Source organism: Netta rufina, assembly GCF_964035555.1.
Source record: "Netta rufina genome assembly, chromosome: 1".
NCBI classification, from domain to species: Eukaryota; Metazoa; Chordata; class Aves; order Anseriformes; family Anatidae; genus Netta; species Netta rufina.
The window spans coordinates 80282356-80301360 of record NC_140123.1 but is presented as its reverse complement, the minus strand read 5'-3'; the positions used below and the strand labels follow the sequence as shown (position 1 = coordinate 80301360).

Below are 19005 nucleotides of genomic sequence, written 5' to 3'. Positions count from 1 at the left end.
GAATCAGAGTGGGAGACAAAAACTTGAGAAAAAAAAAAAAAAAACAAAAAGACAAAACTCTAGTTAACAAAAAGCAGTCGCTCTTGTCATTTTTGAGCATACCATTACCAGAATTTGTGTGCTTTTTAAGTTTAACAAAGCCTACTATTTGGTGACTCGTCTCCTGCCATTAATTTCTTTATAGGCATTCAGGAATTGTCTCCACTGTACTGTAGTACTGTAGTTCAGCAGTCACAGTAAAAATGGTCTTCTGAAATTAAATTAAACAGTCTGAATTGATGAGACATGGAAAGACACAAAGGCACAGAGATAATGCATAACCGATTGCATTGATAATACAGTATTTCTAATGGAGTGATCAGGTATCTAAACTGCATTTCCTCAAATAACCAAGCTACAAATTAAATTGCAACAGTGAATTACTGCGCTTCCCACAGAGTGAGATGAACGGGAGGTGAATCGCTGACCTTCCAAGTGAAACTCTTTCAGGGCATTTATTCTGATTATAGAAACATCAGCTGAACAACAGCAACAGAAATTAAATCAAAATCATTCTCAACTCAGGTTTCAGATGAGATTTTGTGCTCCACTAATTTTGGATAACAAAGGACCAAAATAGCAAGGCCCTGCAACAAACTGAGAGCTTTGCTCAACACCTCTAGGTCCCAGACAGTAAAGAAACAGAGCAAAGACAGGCAAATAACCATGATTTACTCAGGTAACACTATCTATTCTCAGCCAACAGGCAATCACGTAACAGTTTCTTCTTTATTTTCAAGCTACCCATAAAAAAATTGATTTTGCAGAACAGAAATGGAGTAGCAGAACACCCAGCTGTCCCCACCAAGAACATTATCTGACTGTAAACGCAGCACAGTAATCTGCAAGTTATTGGCATTTATGGACAGAACACCTTCAGAAGAAGAGAGCAGAGATAAGGCACAGGAGGTTTTTAAGCCTTAAATTTTGGAAATCAAATGAAAAATTAAATGCAAAATGGAGGATTTGTTACTCTTTTTTTGTTATTTTATTTTTAATATTTTGTGCTGTATAGCCTGTGAAGCTATTTAGTTCTTACTATGATGTGCCTGCTATTATTATCTCCACTGCAGCAGAAAAATCTAAAAAGCAAAAAAAAAAAAAAAAGACAGTTTAACTGCTTAGATGATCTCCTTTTAGATTTATCCTTACTCTGCGCTTATATTGAAGGACCACAAACAAACAGAGCCTAAAAAACGGACATTTAATAAGATTATGGAATTGTACTGGTTAGGTTACTGAAATGACATCTTATAACTAAGAAATACAAGATGACTCTGAAAGCAGGACTTCTGAGCTTTCTGAAATATACACATGAATGCTGTAATCTCACAGTCCCAAGGGTTGCACTACTGAAGAACAAACTTCCTCATAACTCTGCACTAACAGAAGACTATTTTGCATATCTGGGTGATCATTTATGAAGCCAGCATCCTAACTGGAATGAGGATGCCCTAGGCCACAGAATACCAGGATAATAGCACTGCTGTCAAAACCCAATACAACTGCTGTGCTTTGGTCGAGCTGCTAGATAAAAGCAATACCCAGCAAGCGCACTGGGGAGACCCAGGCGTATTTTAACAGTTTCAGAAGATAGCGTGGATGTTAAAAGCACTGACTACAATATTACCAAGCATACATAACAGTCAGATGTGCAGTTCTGGAGAGCCTGCCTGGTGGGGCTATCAGCCGAGTTGAATTTGTTGACAGGGGATCTGGGTTCTGACCCAGTAACACCCCAGAACCAGACACGAGGATGAAATAACTGGAGAGACGCCTTACTGAGCTGAGCTGGCATGACACGCCACAACTTTTTAACTTGGCAGCAGCATCAGAAGGACCTTCTATTCAATCACGGCAGCAATCCACAGCAATTTTCAGAGTCTTAACAATTCTGAGCTGAAAGCCTGTTCTTGTAGTCAGCTTGCCACTTGATTCACTGCCTTAAATGCTAAACCCTTAAATCCCTCGGCGTGTATATTCACAGCTACAATATCCAAGCACAACTCAGTGGCCATGGTTAGTTCAACATGCAGCATCTTTAAAGCCTCATTTTTTAACCTCAAGAATAAACTCTTCTCATTAACTTAGTTTTGCTTGCAGCAGTCTTTCATTACAAGGCTGACATCCATAGTTATGTTGTTTACAATGGATCCCTAAGAATCCTTCCCCCTTCCTACACCTCAAAACACTCTTTCCAGCTCCTTACAATTGCTACATAAACCCTTAGATGCTAGTTCCTTAGACTATTAGAAGGCTGGCCATGAAAATGGGGACTGAACCACCTAGACCTGAGCTATGCATGTCTGTACTGCATAAAACCAGGCACAGTTTCAGTCCCCATAGAAGCAAGGTAGAAAGAACCAGGATAAGCCAAGACAGTTTTCATCTGCATGTGTGTAAATGGAGCTCTGGAAATGGAAGAAAGACTCAAAAGCTAGGTGGTCAGGAAACCTAGGACAAGGTCTGCACGTGAAACGTAGTATTTCTTACCCACTCAGACTCATGAGAAATCTCCCCTAAGCATTGCCCTTGTGCCAGAACAGTCCCCCTCCATCACGGGCTCTGCTCTGCACTCCTGGATCCCTGCACAGGAGGGCCAAATGCAGCCCAGCAGGACACCAACAGTAAGCTTTATTTCCACAGACAGACTCCAGCATCAAGACAGGCTGGAGTCCATAGATGCCTACTGCAAGCTGGATTCTGTGGGTTATCTCTTTCGAAAAAAATCTGCCTGCCCTTTCCATACACAGAGGGAATGGCTGAGAGAGGAGTGTAAGATGGCTTAACGCTAAACTTGGACACTCTGTAAGTCCTCTTGAAGACTCACAGCTCTTGTTATGCATACCACAGCAACCGTGAGGCTGTCCTATTGCTCTGTGCTCTGCAGGTAGCTGCCCTGCTCACACCTCCTCACCTCTGTCCGGCTGAAGTCCCGAGTCTGTTGGCTGCCCGGCAATGACTCAGAGTAAGAATCAAACAGTGCGCAGTCACGTAGAGGCTTCAAAGAAGCTAGAGGAGAAAGGAAAACCCAAAAAAAAAAGAAAGAAAAAAAATCAACCAGAGCCACGACAAGTATTTGGTTAATACCCTCTTAAAAACCTGTTCTGACATCATTTTGCCCTTAATTTCTACACATCAGAACTGATATACTAATGACAGATGACAAAAGTATGAAGAAAATCTTTCCATCCTGAATCTTGAAAAACACAATGTCCTGAAAGTGTTAACAAGTATGATTTCTGTTGCAGAAGGTATCAACTTAGTTGGCCTTATATATATCCTGCTGTCTTAGTAAGGTTAAAGGTACATGTATTTACCAAATGTTCAACTCTAATTTTTGGTATTTTAAATAATGAAAAGTATAGTAGAATCTACATTACACACTAAAATTGAAGGCCAGTAAAAAACAAGCACACATTACTATGTACAAATGTACTAATGACAGTCATTGCTGCAGTATATATCATCTTCAGTATTTCTTAACTAAACAGCACTGAGAGGAGGAAAAAAAAAATCAACAAAGTCAACCCTGCAACTTTTCATGGCGATATTCACAAGAATCATAGTTCTAATCTGTAGGCTCAACTCCTTCCATGGTACCACCACAAGACTAGTAATTCTTACATGAATTTGCTTAAAAAGCTGGAAAACCTTTTTTCTTTAAGATCAATATATTGAAAGACAGAATAACCAGTTCTCAGGTCAAATTCCTAGTCTCTGGGTAGCATCTAGTTCAGCCGAACAAATTAAGCTCTTGCAAATCTGTCTTAATTTAAAATACAGTGGGTTACATACAGGGCAAATAGTTTCATGGATTTTCTTTAATTTGTTTTAATAAAAACTTTCAGAAAAGAAGGCGGTGGGTCAAATTGTCAGTGGAGCTGTGCCAGGACAGAATTTGGCCTTGCACTTGTAGTTTATAGAACAAGCCGTAAAACTAGCAAGATTAATTTGTTCTAAAAGTCTTATGCTCCAAGCCATTTTATTTGAAGCTTTAACAGTCTTATCAGATGTGAACATTTTGCTCCAATCAAACCAGGAATGAAACAGCCTGTTTTATTCTGAACTTAATACAACCTAATAAAGAACAGTTTCCAGAAATCTTTATCATGTTCCTAACCAGACAAATAAAACCTAAGTTTCAGAGAAATAAATACTATGAAAACACGAAAACAAACAAACATATATTTTGACATTTTAGGTAAGTATATAATGATTTGCTTATTTATCAATGCTTTTATTTCAGAAGTTGATACAAACAGGTCTGTATTCTTTCTTGTGATTCACTGTGCTTCAATGTGTTGAGATGTGGCACTTCTTATTATGCAAGTCTTCAGATTTCTGAATAGGCAGCAAAATACCATAAGACATTTTCTGACCCTCAAACTAACAGCATTAGCTTATTACCCATGGTATTTAGAGTGCCTGGAACAAATAGTCCTTTCCACTCTTTCACATAAATTGGTCTGAAATGCTCGGTTGTGTCCAACACAATAATCACAACAATCATCTGCGGAAGTGATAAGGGCTCAATGCTAAAAGGCACAAATTATGGAAAGGAAAGAAAAGGAAAGGCTGAGAGACCTGGGTCTGTTCAGCCTTGAGAAGAGAAGACTGAGAGGGGATCTTATCAATGTTTATAAATACCTGAGATATGGGAGACAGAGGGATTTGGCCAACCTGTTTTCAGTGGTTTGTGGGGACAGGACAAGGGGCAATGGCCACAAGATGGAGCACAGGAAGTTCTGCACCAACACGCGAAAGAACTTCTTCACGGTGAGGGTGACAGAGCACTGGGCCAGGCTGCCCAGGGAGGTTGTGGAGTCTCCTTCTCTGGAGATATTCAAGGCCCGTCTGAACACCTACCTGGGCAGCCTGCTCTAGGGAACCTGCTTTGGCAGGGGGGTTGGACCCGATGATCTCTTGAGGTCCCTTCCAATCCCTACAGTTCTGTGATTCTGTGAAAAGACAACTCCCAGAGAACAACCACAGCTTAACACCTTCCTTCCCTGATGCAATGATTTGATACCACCGTAGACAGTTATTTCCATTGCAGAGTTACCCAAAAACGCTTAATGTGAAGACATGCTAACAAGAAGCATGAAGAAGCTGACAAGCTGTTTTATGATGAGATCAGGAGTGAGGCTAGCAAGCAAAGTGGTGGTCCTGGTGGGAGAAGGGTAGCTGTAATTACGACAAGAGAATGTCATAATTAGAGAGACTAAAAGTGATGAAGACCTGAAGGTGCAGGTTTTACAGAAGCTTCTTCCCTTGGATATGAAGGAACATGGACTCCATCAGAAATTATTTCACAAATCTGATACAGGGTGAACATTTAATTTTCCTAACTGCAGCTTGATTTGCTCTTTTCCTGCCTTTTAATACATTCAGTGTCATCAAATTTAATGGAGATTTTATTAGGTCTTAAATATTATCCCTTAGCACTATAATTATCATCTGTGATTAATCCTCCTTGCCCTAGAAAGTCATGCACATTTTTCAGATGGAACAGTATATATTTCAACGTTCATTTATAATTACAAGAGACATAACTGAAGAGAAGAAACGAAAGGGCATGTCTCTCGCTGCACTTTGTTACTGAGGTATGTTGTATTTTGGATTAATTTATCCTCGTTCTAGACAAACCGCTGTAATCCCTCTGTCACTAGTGCAAATTATTTATAGCAGAAGATATATATATGCATATATATATATAAGACGTGAATTACAGCAAAATTCATCCTTTGGTACAACTGATGACTGCATCCAATATACATATTAGCACAGTAAGTTCCAAACCAGTCCAGCACCATTTTCAGCATGTCTTCAAAAGACAGACACGTAAGGGAAAATCACCAGGAGTTAAAAGCCATACACCTCTTGCTACGGGTAATCATCTGCCACTTTAGCTGTAATGGCACCTGAAGCACACGGGAGCAGAGTAACAGGCATTAAGAGGCAGACAACTGGTACATTTCGCATCTCTGTTTTGTGCTTTCAGGAATTCCCTCTTCAGCAATCGACTCATAAACAGAATTAAAACCTCATGATTTAAAAAGCAACTGGGGAGCCATTAAGCAACGAACTCAGCTCTACCTGTGACATGGAAAACGAAGCCTGCTTTAGAGGCACGTTGAGTGTCTGAGGTGGCCACAGGACCACTGCCTGCCACAGGGACATTACCTGCTTGGAGGTAATCCGGCAGCAGCGTGTCGGGCAGCGTCTCGGGCAGCTGGTAACCATTCTTCCTCGCAACCACCAGGTGGAAAGCAGCACAGAACTCGGGGAGCGTCAGCGCCCCGTCGCAGTCCACATCGCTCAGCTCCCTGCAGGGACGAGAGCCGCACGTTTCCCCAGCCGCTGCCTCAGGGAAGCGTGCTCGTGCAGTCACAGGAGACACAGAGATGGAGCTTTTTGAGGACAGCTATTTTGATAAAGGACAAGCACCTCTATTATTTCTACTTGATCACAGCTACTACAACTCCCACCCACACGGGAGTGTCTATTTCTGAGTCCTGAGGAAAATGGAGCTAATTTTCTAATACTGATTTGCAGCTTTTCTTTTTTAAGGCGGTGTATTTTTGTTATACATCTTACCATACAATATAATGCTATGCTTATGTTATGACATGAAATACATACCCTGTGGTTCTAAGGACAAAATTAACTTTCCAGTGGTTGAAAGCAGTTTTAGCTAATCCATGCAGGATCTTTAGCCAATTCGAGCAGACAAAGTTAAAAGTGGACTTCGGCAAATGTTTAATTAGCAACATTGACTAGCCTCAAGAATAGAGGTAAATTAATGTTCTTGACATGTTCAAATGTTAGTGTTGAGTGTTTGTTAATTAAATCTGTTGTCTCTTTAATTCCTGCATTCTTCTCAAACAATAAAACCGGACTTCTGATACTCATACTGAATAATTTGATTTTATAAATCAACTCCTCTGCCAGAAATAACTATTACATTACTATTATACTAGCACAGTGACTAAAATACATAAATACATAACTTCCTACTCTTTGAAAGTAATGAGTATTTTTCAAGCTGTTGAGGTTATAGTGGCAAAGTCTGAAACATCCCATGTGTTTAACGCAGTGACATGACCTGATACATTATATCATTACAAAATTATAATCATCTACTAGAAAATAATGCTTTTCTTTGATTATTTTTTTTGCAGAGAACTGCTTATGTCAGCAATACAAACAGAGTGTTTTGTTACATATTGGGTTAATCCATTCTTCGTATATAATCTTTCATTTAAATTCTAATATTCACTTCCCCCAGTATAATGCTTCTTCAGTTGTGTTGTTTTTTTTCATTATTTCATGACTGACAATCCGCTTTGAAAAGATTCCAGACATATTCTTTGACCCCAACAGATGTTTAGGCTCTTGGAAGCTTTTCCTCACATCTATCCTCATAAAAGCATATATAAAAGTAAAAACTCTATCAGCGTTTTTAATCAACATTTTAAACTGTTTGCTTTTCCGATCTATATGGAAGGATGATGCTGAATTACAAAGTGTCATGTTGTTTATGAAAATGTAATAGAATTCTTGTCAAATTTTATCATGTACAGTTCCATCTGCAATCATTTCTAAATAAGTTCATTAAAAGTAAGTGTACTGGTTCATTAGAAAAGCACTGATGAATTATGCAGTTGCACTTACTAAAAATTAGGTATTAATTAGGCTTCATCTGACAAAACACAGCCAGAAACATAAAGCCAACAACACAGCTAAAACACTCCAAATGTGCTTTTCCTCCACATCGTTTCATGAAAAATGTCAGTTTGTTGAGCTAATGATGTTGCTTACAACACTCTTAAGAACAGCTCTCGGTTACGTAGCTGTTCAAACCTTCCCCGTCCTGCTGAGTAGGCGAACATCTCTACAGAAAACAAGCGTGTCGGGAAGATCAATGAGCACCCTGCTGCTTGGGTCTGAAAGTGATTCTGGAGATAAGAGCAATAATTACAACTGAAGACACTTTTTAAAATTTAACAAGAACTCTTGAATTAGGTATCTTCTGAAAAACAGGATACACATCCCAAACGCTATTACAGTACTTACCAGATGTGAGAAAGCTCTGGGATGGGCAGCTTTGATTTCGTGAAGAAATTCTTTGCCACGGAACCTGTTGGGAAACTGTGCCTTATCAACTGTTTGAAATTAAATCTCCAATTATTTACATTTGGCCAGGGCTGCTTCACCAGAAGCAGCTGGGTACTTTACGTTCAACAGACACTCAGATTAACTGAGACCTAATAGAGCTGTTGGACCATTTGTCTCTTGGTGAATAAGTGACTAAGTCAGACAGAGCTGTTGACCTCATTTCCCCATTCCCTCCAAATGGGAAAAATAAATAGAGGACAGCAGCCCTGAGTACAAGTGATTCTAACCAGCACATTACCATGACACCAGTAATGAAATATCAGACACGAATGTCTCTGCTTCACCCAGAAGCCACGTGTGTGGCAGAGTCATGCTTCTCCTAGCTAGCAAATCCACTATTTCACCATCCCGCGCACACAGGCTACTGAGGCAGCACAAGTTCCCCGTGTCCTGGAAGCCCTGCCAGTATATAGGCTTATAAAATATATGGTAATATTTTACATAATGTAAGGTAACACAGACTTCTTGGTCGACACCCCTCTCTCCTTTGTGCATTCAGGTCAGATCGCCCACTGCAGCGCATGAGGAAGGCTGTAACAAGGACGGGTACAAAATTCATCTACTGCAGCATGTCCTCTCCTACGCCAGATGCCAAGGGAGGAGTACAAGACCATGACAAAGCCACATAACAATACAGCTCCAGAATATCCCCTCAGCCTCTGACCAGCAGTAGGATTGAAATATTCAGTAACTTCTGATGGATTTTCCTATCATGGATTTCTTAAATAACTTCCTAAGCCTGGACAAACTCCTAGCGCTTGTATCACCCTGCAGCAAGGATTTATACGGTTTAATTATTTTAGGATGTTGTGTGAAGCTCGAATTTATCATTCATAAAAAGTAATTCTGTATGTGCAAGGACTGCCTGAGAGTCTCACACAATATAAAGGCAAACGCAAAGCTCCCTGAAAGGTTGTACATGAATATACACACACAGTCACAGACCTATATAGGTGTGTAAAGAAATACAGTGTTGTTGAACAACCATTTCCTCTCTCAAGCAAATTATACAAAAGAGACTTAACTGAGGTAAAGAACTGCTAAAGCACTGATTTATGTCAACACCAGATATTCCTTTAAACCTCTGGCTGCATCTGAGCCTCCTGAATCCCAGATGCTGCTGAAGAGCAGCAATATGTAGCAGGACTTGGTAAAATGTAAACCTGCGACTTCTTCCTTGCCAGACTGTCAGTACCTGTGGGGATGCCTCTCCCAGGCAGCCTGATCCTCCCATTCACGATGAAAATGCAATCTCAGTACACTCTTACAACACTTTCACCATGTGTATGCTCTCCAGCATTTGCTTTTAACCACCTGGAGGTCGAAATCTCAGTCCCCCAAAGCCATAAACACTCAGTTTTAACCACCCAGGAGAGTTAAACACATGCTTAACTTTCATCACACAGATGCTGCCACTTTTCTGTTGGGAAAGTAAGCCCAAGACTAGGGCTTTTTCAGCTCAATACACACTGCAGGTTTGATCTACGAATACAGTCCCTTAGAATAAGAGTCCTTTTTAATTTTTTACTGAACCCCAACACTTCTCCTTACAAGTAAGCATTTTCCCAAAACCAGGACCAGTTCAGTGTTGCCTCAAGTCTGAGCAGTGCTCGTCCTCTCAGCAGTTTCAAATCATGCACTGGAAATAGATAACCACTTTGTTTTAGTGTGAAGTCACAATTTTTCACGTCATTTTCCCATAAGCTCTGCAGTCAGCTTAACCACGGGCAAAAACCTGATCCGCATTATTACTGCTGCCTTTTTTTTTTTTTTTTGTTTTAACTGCCAACAATTACACCTGTGTAAGAGGACAACAGGACTGCAGATGTGTAACAAAAAGCAGCATTGGGATTTCTGAGCATGATGCACAAGGGAGAGGAAAAAAACACCTTGGCCTGATTCTCAGATGGCAGAGTAAACCTGCAGGGACTGACATGAAAAGGAAAAAGATCTGCAATATTAAAGTGTATCTGCAAAATTGAAGTACGTGTGATGCATTTTCAAATGGTCAGCTTTTAAAACAGAACCACTTCTGAAAGAATTAACGCTCATATTTAGGCAAAAAAACATAATGCCCAAAGAATTGGTTTGTTCTTTCAGTTGCTTGCCTTTGAAAATAAAACAATCAACTCATTCACAAATACACTCTAGGGAAAAGAAAATAATTAAGTTATCTACTTAATACTTCATGTCTCTCAGCCTGGCTCCTCTACTTGACACAGACATTTCTGGTAACACTTACCTGAAATAAAGGAGTTCAGGTCAGGCTGCAGGGACCTGAACTGGTTGACATAGTAGTCTCGCTGCTCCTCAGTTATCCTCCAAGGGTCATCTGAGTAATGGGCATTGCTGTCTGGCTGCTCCCGCTCCACTGAAAGAGACTGAGAGGAGGGCCACTGGCACCAGCCAGAAGGGCCAGACTGGGCTCTGGAAACCTCAATGGACCAGATTCATGCTGTTCTGGTAGCAGACATTTTAGAAAGATGAGAAGCAGAAATGGCCATGTGATTACTGTCTCTTTACTTTTAAAACTGACCTAGCAATATATATACCTAAAATGGGACTAATAAAGGACCTACAGCTATATATATGCAGCACAGTCCATGACATATTTAGTTCTGCTAGGAAACTACATATTTAGCCTTAGAGAGATGCTGTAACTACGGAGCTAGACTGCTTCTGGATCCATAGCTCACCCAGGTAACTCAGCACGCATTTTGCTCAAACAGACTTGCAAGTCCCAAGGGATCTCCTTGACTTTCTGTTGTTCCACACGTTTTCAGTAAAATAAAAAAAAAAAAAAAAAAAGCTGAAGTTTGGGAAAAAGAACATTCTAGAGGAGGACATTTTATCAATTTATTTATATGCTTTTCTGATTGACTCACTTAAGATAGGTCGCCGTTTTTGTTAGGTTGGTGGTGGTGCCTAGAAGAGGTCTGCCAATATAACTAGTGTCTTTGTTAAACTGCAATAACTTGGTGTTTAAGATGCTTTAGGCCTGGACAACAGCACTCTTAAAGAGGGAGGGGGCAAGTATGAACAATAACCAGGCTCTAACCAATTCCAAAACCCTTTCTCTGACATCCATCTCTCAATTTCTTAAGAATCAAAGCAAAACACCAGTTCTGAAATACATCAAAAGATCCCTGAAACAGGTAACATCATAAAGTTGTAAATTAATTTTCATTTCAAAGCACTGAACAAATGCACTCAATTTCATTTCAAGTTAGCACAAATTACGTGACATTATCTGTAGAACCTTTCCTGAGCTTCAGGTGACATTTTAATATGGGTGTGGATTGCTGCATGTAACAGAAGAAGTATGGAGCCCCTGCCCTGAGTCATATTTATTTAGGAAAAGCTCTCCCTTAGGAGAGCTCTGACCCCCCTTAGGGCAAGCTACCTGTTTGCATAATAAATACACAGCAGGCACAGTGGAACATTAGAAAGATATGCTTTTCCAGCCAGCAGGAGAACATAGGACTCATATCATAAAAGCATACAAATGGCCAGAGATTTGTTTATTCTGTTTGAGATGCCATCTTATAAGCTGGGGTAAAAACAGTAATACAGAGAATATTAGAACATAAATTTTGTGTATGTGTTACAGATGACATTCTAAATCAAGCAGGAACCTCAGTGAAACCTCATGTATTTCAAATGAAAATGTTTTACTTTTGCTAGAATAACCTCAACATTTTTTTTTTTAATTTTTGAACCAAAGATTCTCAGTCCAGTCTTCCTATCTGTGCTATTTGCTGCTTCTCATTTTACTTAGCTTCAGCAATGTAATTATACTATTCGTTTTAATTTCTTCTTCCTATCATCTTTGCTTTTTTATTTTTCATATACTAAAAGGCACACTTCAGTTTCTTGTCTAAAAATACCATGGAGAATTCTTTTGCTTTTTTTGATTTTTTGTTTTGTTTTCATTTATCTGTAATTTTAGAAGTAACATTGCTGAAGAAAAAAACACATGCAATTCATTACCCGACCAAGAGTTGAACATGCGTGTGCAGGTTTGGCTCCATAATTCCCTGATGACGATCCATCTTGCTGGTGAGTTGAGTGTCTGACTTCATAAGGAGCTATAGACATTTAAAATAAGTATATAAATGAGAAAATAATCCAAAAGGTTCTACTAGCCTAAAGCAAAAAGTTAAATACTGCAAGGTCAAGCAACAGTGACCCCACATCATAGTATCAAAGTAGATTTTGTCTTCAACAACAAAATTCCAGCCACACACTTGTCTTTCCTGTTACATCGTTCTTAATCAGACATTACTGATAGGAATTGTAATTGCATATTATTAGATAACAGAAAGCATTGTTCGCAATGTGGAAGTAGCTATCTATATAACCTGCTTATATCTTTATACATTTTATGTACTTACAGCCTTATATAGCAAAAGGCATTACATGAAGCAAGAAATAGTAAACTGAGATGTAAAAACACATGCTTTGACAACACTATCTAACAGTGAAATCACAAATCTTCTATATATTAATCTTCCATATACTCTTCTCCTCCCCCTCCCTAATGTCTGTTGAAAATCAAAAAATGTGACTCACCACTTCACATTTTTTGGAGTAAAGTTAGTAAAGAAAATTACTCCTTTTGCTAAGTCGCTTGCATTCTACGGCAGTAAATATAGTAAGCAGTGACATAAGGGCACATTTAAGAACAATGTTTTAGAAACAGGTCAAGTATGCAAACACAAAGGCAACTCACTTGCAAACTTTTACAGAGTGAAAACTTCTGCTGCCAGCACATTTAAAATGTGCCACAACAAAGACAGTCTGCATTAGATAGACAGCATTTAAAGGAATCTTGATGAGAAGACTTGGCATTTTTGAGCTCAGGAAGACCTTAAAAATTACATCCCAAAACCCCTCGCTTTCCTAAGTGGTCTTATCCTGGTCCCTATTTTTATTCCTGTACAAGTTCTAATTTCAGAAGAAAAAAAAACACAGGAAGGAAGTTGGAAAATATACAGAAGCACTTCAAGAGGAGATCTAAGTGCAAGGTCACACTGCTATGTGTTTGCTAGCAAGAAAAACATAAAAACTAACAAGAAAAAAGTAAACTCCACTGGTATATAGCCATAGTTGCAGTGCAAAAGGCTGACCTTAGAGACACTTTGTCCCAGTTTCAGAATCATGCTTTCAGTACAAACTAAGTCTAGCAAGATCAGTTCTGTGAAGTTATCACCTCAGACACATATGCAAGTGCTGTTGTTTTCAAGCCTAGCCTTCTGCATACTCATCAGGAAACTGGAAGGTTCTTAATCTTAAAGGCCAGAAGGAATCAGCAGGTCATCTAGCCTGGCAATTGGTACAGCACAGGTCATAACATGTTATTCAGTTACTTCCACTGAGAAGACGTTTGGCTGAAGAATTTCTTCTGGAAAGGCATTAGGGGCTGAGCTGAAAAATTCTATGCCCTTATTTTAATTTCCAGTGATTCCTGGGAAGTAAGAATAGTGTTCTACACCTCCAAGATTTTATCACCTCAAGCAGCTGCATGATTAATTTCAGAAGAAGTTGATACCTGAGCTGGAGGCTGCTGTCTACGCACTACACAGCTGCCAATTCAACGAGAAACACTGAAGTTACCACTGCATGCAAATTCAGATACACCTTATCCCTACTCTCTCAAAAAAAGCAAGTCACTGACAGAGCCTGACAAAATTCCCAGAAAAGAGTAGAGCACACTACAGGTAAACATGGGCAGCTGTTCCCAATGGCATCCTCACTCCTAGTGCACTGGTCTTCAGGGTATATGCTGTCTGCTGCAGGTCTTATTCACTAGAGCAGAACATGTGTCGTACAAGAAGACAATCTCACTAATATTGCTTTTTTTCAGAAATCAGCCATCACTCAGCTGTGTTAAGAGTGGGATGGGAAAAAAAAAAAAACCCTCAAGCTCCTCGAGCCTTTGTAAGAACTGGCTTCTGTCCCACTACCCTCTGACTAAAACCAGAACATTTTGCCACCTACTCTAAAGGCAGTAAGATCAAGGACACAGCATCATTGTAGTGCCTTATTTTTATCTGTTTTGTCCGTGTTACACTGTGGGACTGTGTTTACATTCATGTCCTATTGTTATTTCCGTTATGAAAGTGGAGAGCTTATCATCCTTTCCTGCAAAGGAAGGTTCATTGTCAATTCAAATAGTAGTAGAGCAGCTACTGAAATCAGGAGTGGGTTTTTCTTCCCCTCTAACTATACCAAAAGCACCATACGCTCTGAAAATACTCACAAATGCTCAATCATCGAGATACATTGCACGTAACCTTGTCAGAGACTGGGTATTAGCATTTATCTGTGAGCAGTGACACATAAATCTAACTAATTTACCAGAAAGCAAACAGGAAGACAGGAGTGAACAATCAAAGAAAAGCTTTTAGGCAAAATAAAATGACATGATTGGATCATTTTCCAAAACTCGGATATAATTAAATTTTAAAAACACTAGGCTGACTGCTAGTTCCATTTGAAATTTTGATGCTTCTATGAAAAAAAATATGAATAATTGAATACAGTGTGCACATTCCAACTTTTACCCTACCTCCATGCTGCTGCTCCAGCCCACTTCTTGATTTACTGTATCCATAAGTCAAGGGTATTCTCTGGTAAGTAGATGGAGAAGCAGGAGGTGAACAGATTGGAGACATCGGTGGAGACTTGGGTTCCTGTTCCAAAAACACATCAACGCAGAAAGGAACTCAGAGATGACAACAAAACAGCCAAGTAATTCTGCACCACAATCCAAGCAAATGCAACATGATGGACAAAGAAGAGGAAAACACTGCGATTCCCTCAGGCTCTCTATATCCAAGAAAATTCTCATTAAAAAAAAACAAAAGAGGGTAAAGACAGAATTTGGTATTGAGCCTTCTAGGGATAAATGCATGGCAACGGCATAGCGAAGCTTTACAACAAACAGCTTAAGATATCCCACTTCCAAATATGCCTGAAGGAGTGAGTGCAGAAGGCTTAATGTGAGTGGGTATCTTTGGATTTACATAACGCGTTTACTCAGTGTGAAGGCATTATTTCTGAGAGAGCATTCTTTGTACTAAAACACATACCAAGAATTTAAAATAAACCTCTGAATTGATATTTTAAGCACCTGGTGGATTTGTAGGCGTTACTGGCTATCTATCCCAGAGCGCTCACTCTCTCTTGATTTTACAGAAAGCGTTTAAGAGGATGCGATCCTGAAGCAATTTACTGTACGAAAGGAAAACGCAACACAACAATGACAACCCAGATGGAGCCAGAGGTCTGAGGGCAGTGCTCTGCTTCAGTGTCAATGCACACAGGCAGGAGATGAACGCGCTCCTCTTCCTCATCCTGCTACACCAGCTGTGCGTCTTGCAGCAGCTTGTTGCTGCAGGTTAACCTCTGGCTGGGAACGCCATCACCCAGGCTGACACAGCGCTGTCACGCTGTGTCACACGTGTGTGTGAACAGTGCAAGGAGGTGACATGTCTGCCATGGGGCAACCATGGTATGACCCCAAGCATTACCCTAAGAGAAGGCATTATGCCTTGGGAAAATTGTGCAAATACTGCCTGCTCTGTGAAGTTGCATGTCTCTGAACGAGCACTCTCAACTCTCCCAAATGCAAGAAACACAAACCTCCCTTGGCCAGCCTTGTTATGCTAGCAGTTGAGAGCATGAGAAGCTGGAATGGTGTTTCACTGAGGACAAGATAAAGAGCTTTCTTCTGGACTATCCCTGGGGGAGATTAGTAAGGAGGGAAGCACGGTGGCCTTATCCCACCCAGAAACAGTGGCTCGCGACCAGCTCTCCCCCTTTCAGCACCTCTTCTCCAGCTAAGTATTTCTGGAGTGACAAAGGATCACGCTTGCCATGAGAAATCGCTCACTTTCCTCCTTATTCCCCCTTGAGCAGACAGATTTCTTTCTGTCCCCCCTCCTCTTGTACTCTCCAAGAAATAGCACTGCACAAAGGAGGACTACAACACTGCAAGAACTTACACAGAAGACTACAGGGCTGAGTTTTAAACATGCTCATATAAATAAATTCCCTTCAGGGATGTGACTGGTATGAGAGATCTTCAAAACAAGAGCACAGTCCCGATGGGGATTATTTTTCACCTAAGGAGCTCATCTTCAGCACTGTGCTGAAAAACTGTGTAAGCTCACATGAGTGTCATCACTTCCAGGGCCGGACCCAGAAGGAGAAAGCACAATGACAGCAATGAAAGCACTGGCCTGAAGGAGACAGACCCGTTACCTGTTTGTCCCCTTCATCTGTTCTCTTGTAGGAGTTTTTTTCCAGAGTTGCGTGTGGAACCTGAAACTTAACTCCATGGAGCTCTGCTGGAGTCCCATAGCGTACGTCACTGTCATTTTTCAGCGCCACGAACCGCGGCAGAGGCAGTTCTTCATTGAAAGAGAGAGAAATTCAGTTGGGACTTCAGAACATTAACAGTCTTTGAAGCAGCACCGTACTGTGAAACCAATGAAAAGTTCGTCTCAAAGAGCACTATTTATATTTTGTTACATTTATAAGTGTGGAACTCCTGTAATTATTTTAGGTCTTATTATTTTAGGTCTTAATAAAGATGTGAATGTTACAGGAAGCCACATTTGCTAGCCTTACAGATCATCTCTTAATGCACAGAGAAAGAAATAAGCCTTATGCACATTATTAAAGCAAGCCGCAAACTCATTTCCTGCCTTGAAAACGTTGTCTGTAGTAAAAAGAATAGTTTCTCATAGAAACTGTGGGACTGATGAATTCATTAGGTCAGGGTGACAGTATTCTCAGTGCTGCCATCATACAAGGAGCAAGTTATAAAGGTGGGGCTCAGAGAGAGCCCTCTCAGGGCCTGGTGAGACGGCTCCGCCGAAAGGTCCCATTTTGCTTCTCCTTTGCAGAGCAGAAGAGTGACACTTCTAAGCAAATGCATCTTTAGGATAATTTGCAATTAGTTTGAGGGAATATTCACTATAAATCATTATTTCTTTTGTACATAGTCACCCCCAAAGATCAATAATGATAGAATTAACAGAGCATAGTCTTCAAAATTGAGCCACGCATCACCTCTGTAATCATTTACACCTACAACTGCTACCAGGAAGAAAATGAAATCAATTTAGGTTTGCTGCACGCTACTCATCCCACTCTGAAAGCACCAATATATTTCAAGGGAAGATGTAATTAGCACTGGAAGTGTTTCAGGCTGAGTAAGTAAGCAGGATACCAACACAAGGACCCTTGTTTGCTCAGACTGGTGGATGATGTGCAACTGCTGTACTTGTGAAATGTGCACAGTAAATCTCACTTCAGTTCAGGTTTCTAATTTAGCTTGATTTTTCTCAGACTAACAGTGGCATCCTTAGAAAGATGCGCAACGCAAGACATCACAGACAAGCCATCTGCAAGGAAAACAGACGGACAATCCCTGATGTGGTCTAAGCCCTGCTCCCATTGTGCCAGGATCTGACCCTTCTGCCTCACCAGCAGCTGGGGCGAGGGGCTTGGCACACGTGGGTCTGTGGGTGCTTTCACCTGGGAAGGGGCAGACCTGGAAACTTTGCAACTCGTTGCCCTCAGCAGAGGCAGCTGAGCTGAAGCTGTGCCAGCAGTGCTGCCCCGATCTGCATGTTTAATAACATTATCATTCTTTGCGGAGAACAAAGCTGCTTTAAACTACACCTACCATACGTTTCCCTATCTAATGTCAGGGAGCATTATTTTAGCACAGCTCCCAAAGCACCCCTCCACCCCAGTAGCTATCAGCCCCCGCTGCAGACAGCCATCAAGATCAGGGGCTGAAGGTGACAGGGAAATGCATCCACAGCACCAATCAGCTGCCACCTGGCAATGCCTTTAGAGAGGGGCTGTAGGAGTTGGACTCGATGATCCTTGTGGGTCCCTTCCAACTCGGGATATTCTATGATTTCTGATGCTAATCTGAGCTCTGCCACACGTGTCATTCAGTGCAGTTTTCTACCAGTCGCTTCCAGAAAGTAACACTGCCTTCTGCCTTCCTCTGTTCCACAAAATACAATGCTTTCACAGACGAGCTAGAAGGAAAGTTTACCAGCACAGAGAGCTTGCAAGCATTAAAGAAAGCAAAAAAACAAGTGCAAAGTGCTGCAGGCAAAATTTACTGCTTACCATTCTTAATGCTCTCAATCCGTACTGGGAACCCCGACTGTGCCGCCGCAATTAACTTCAAAGCAATGTAAAATTGAGCAGGACCAAAATAACCCACGCGCTTGGCTCCACAAACTTCCGTAATCTAGGAGAGAAAAGACGCATTGCTGGTAAAACGCATTTCACTTTTTCAGGGAACGCAAGCAGCTCTGTGCAAACAAGCAAAGCAAAAAGTCCTTACAAAGGCAGAACGCGTGTTGTATTTACAGTTAGCTAGCAGAAGTGTTTGTTCCAATTCGGGATGTCGCTGTTTGATCACAGTCCCCTTAGAACATCAGAGAGAAGTTGTTATTTATTACCATTTTTAGGAGCTGCGCTATCCTAAAATGATTTGTGTACTTTCACACGAGGTATGATTCCAACAGCAGGTGAAAGGATGGCTTGTCACATACACTGTCCAGTCAAACGTTTTCACTGCAGAAGCTATGGCACTCGTAGAAAATCCTACTTAAGAGTTAGTCCTTCCAACAGCTCAGACGACTGCTGTCACCAGAACCTAAGTGCAACACGGGCAATTCCCCATCCTGTCGCATGCTTTGGGAGAAATTAACTCTTGGTGCCAAAGCTCTGTTACCACACATCCTT

General features: G+C 40.8%; 1 protein-coding gene across 1 annotated transcript in view; it reads right to left on the bottom strand.

Annotated features, from left to right (window-relative positions):
- REPS2 (RALBP1 associated Eps domain containing 2) overlaps positions 1-19005 on the bottom strand; it is a gene marked incomplete at its 5' end in the record, with an annotated part of 91141 nt that overhangs the window by 42249 nt on the left and 29887 nt on the right. Inside the window, 8 exons of the mRNA XM_084306400.1 lie at positions 2957-3051; positions 6226-6368; positions 8119-8182; positions 10463-10601; positions 12211-12308; positions 14792-14915; positions 16489-16637; positions 18382-18505. Coding sequence (XP_084162526.1) covers positions 2957-3051; positions 6226-6368; positions 8119-8182; positions 10463-10601; positions 12211-12308; positions 14792-14915; positions 16489-16637; positions 18382-18505 — 936 coding nt within the window. The remainder of the gene's footprint in view (positions 1-2956; positions 3052-6225; positions 6369-8118; positions 8183-10462; positions 10602-12210; positions 12309-14791; positions 14916-16488; positions 16638-18381; positions 18506-19005) is intronic.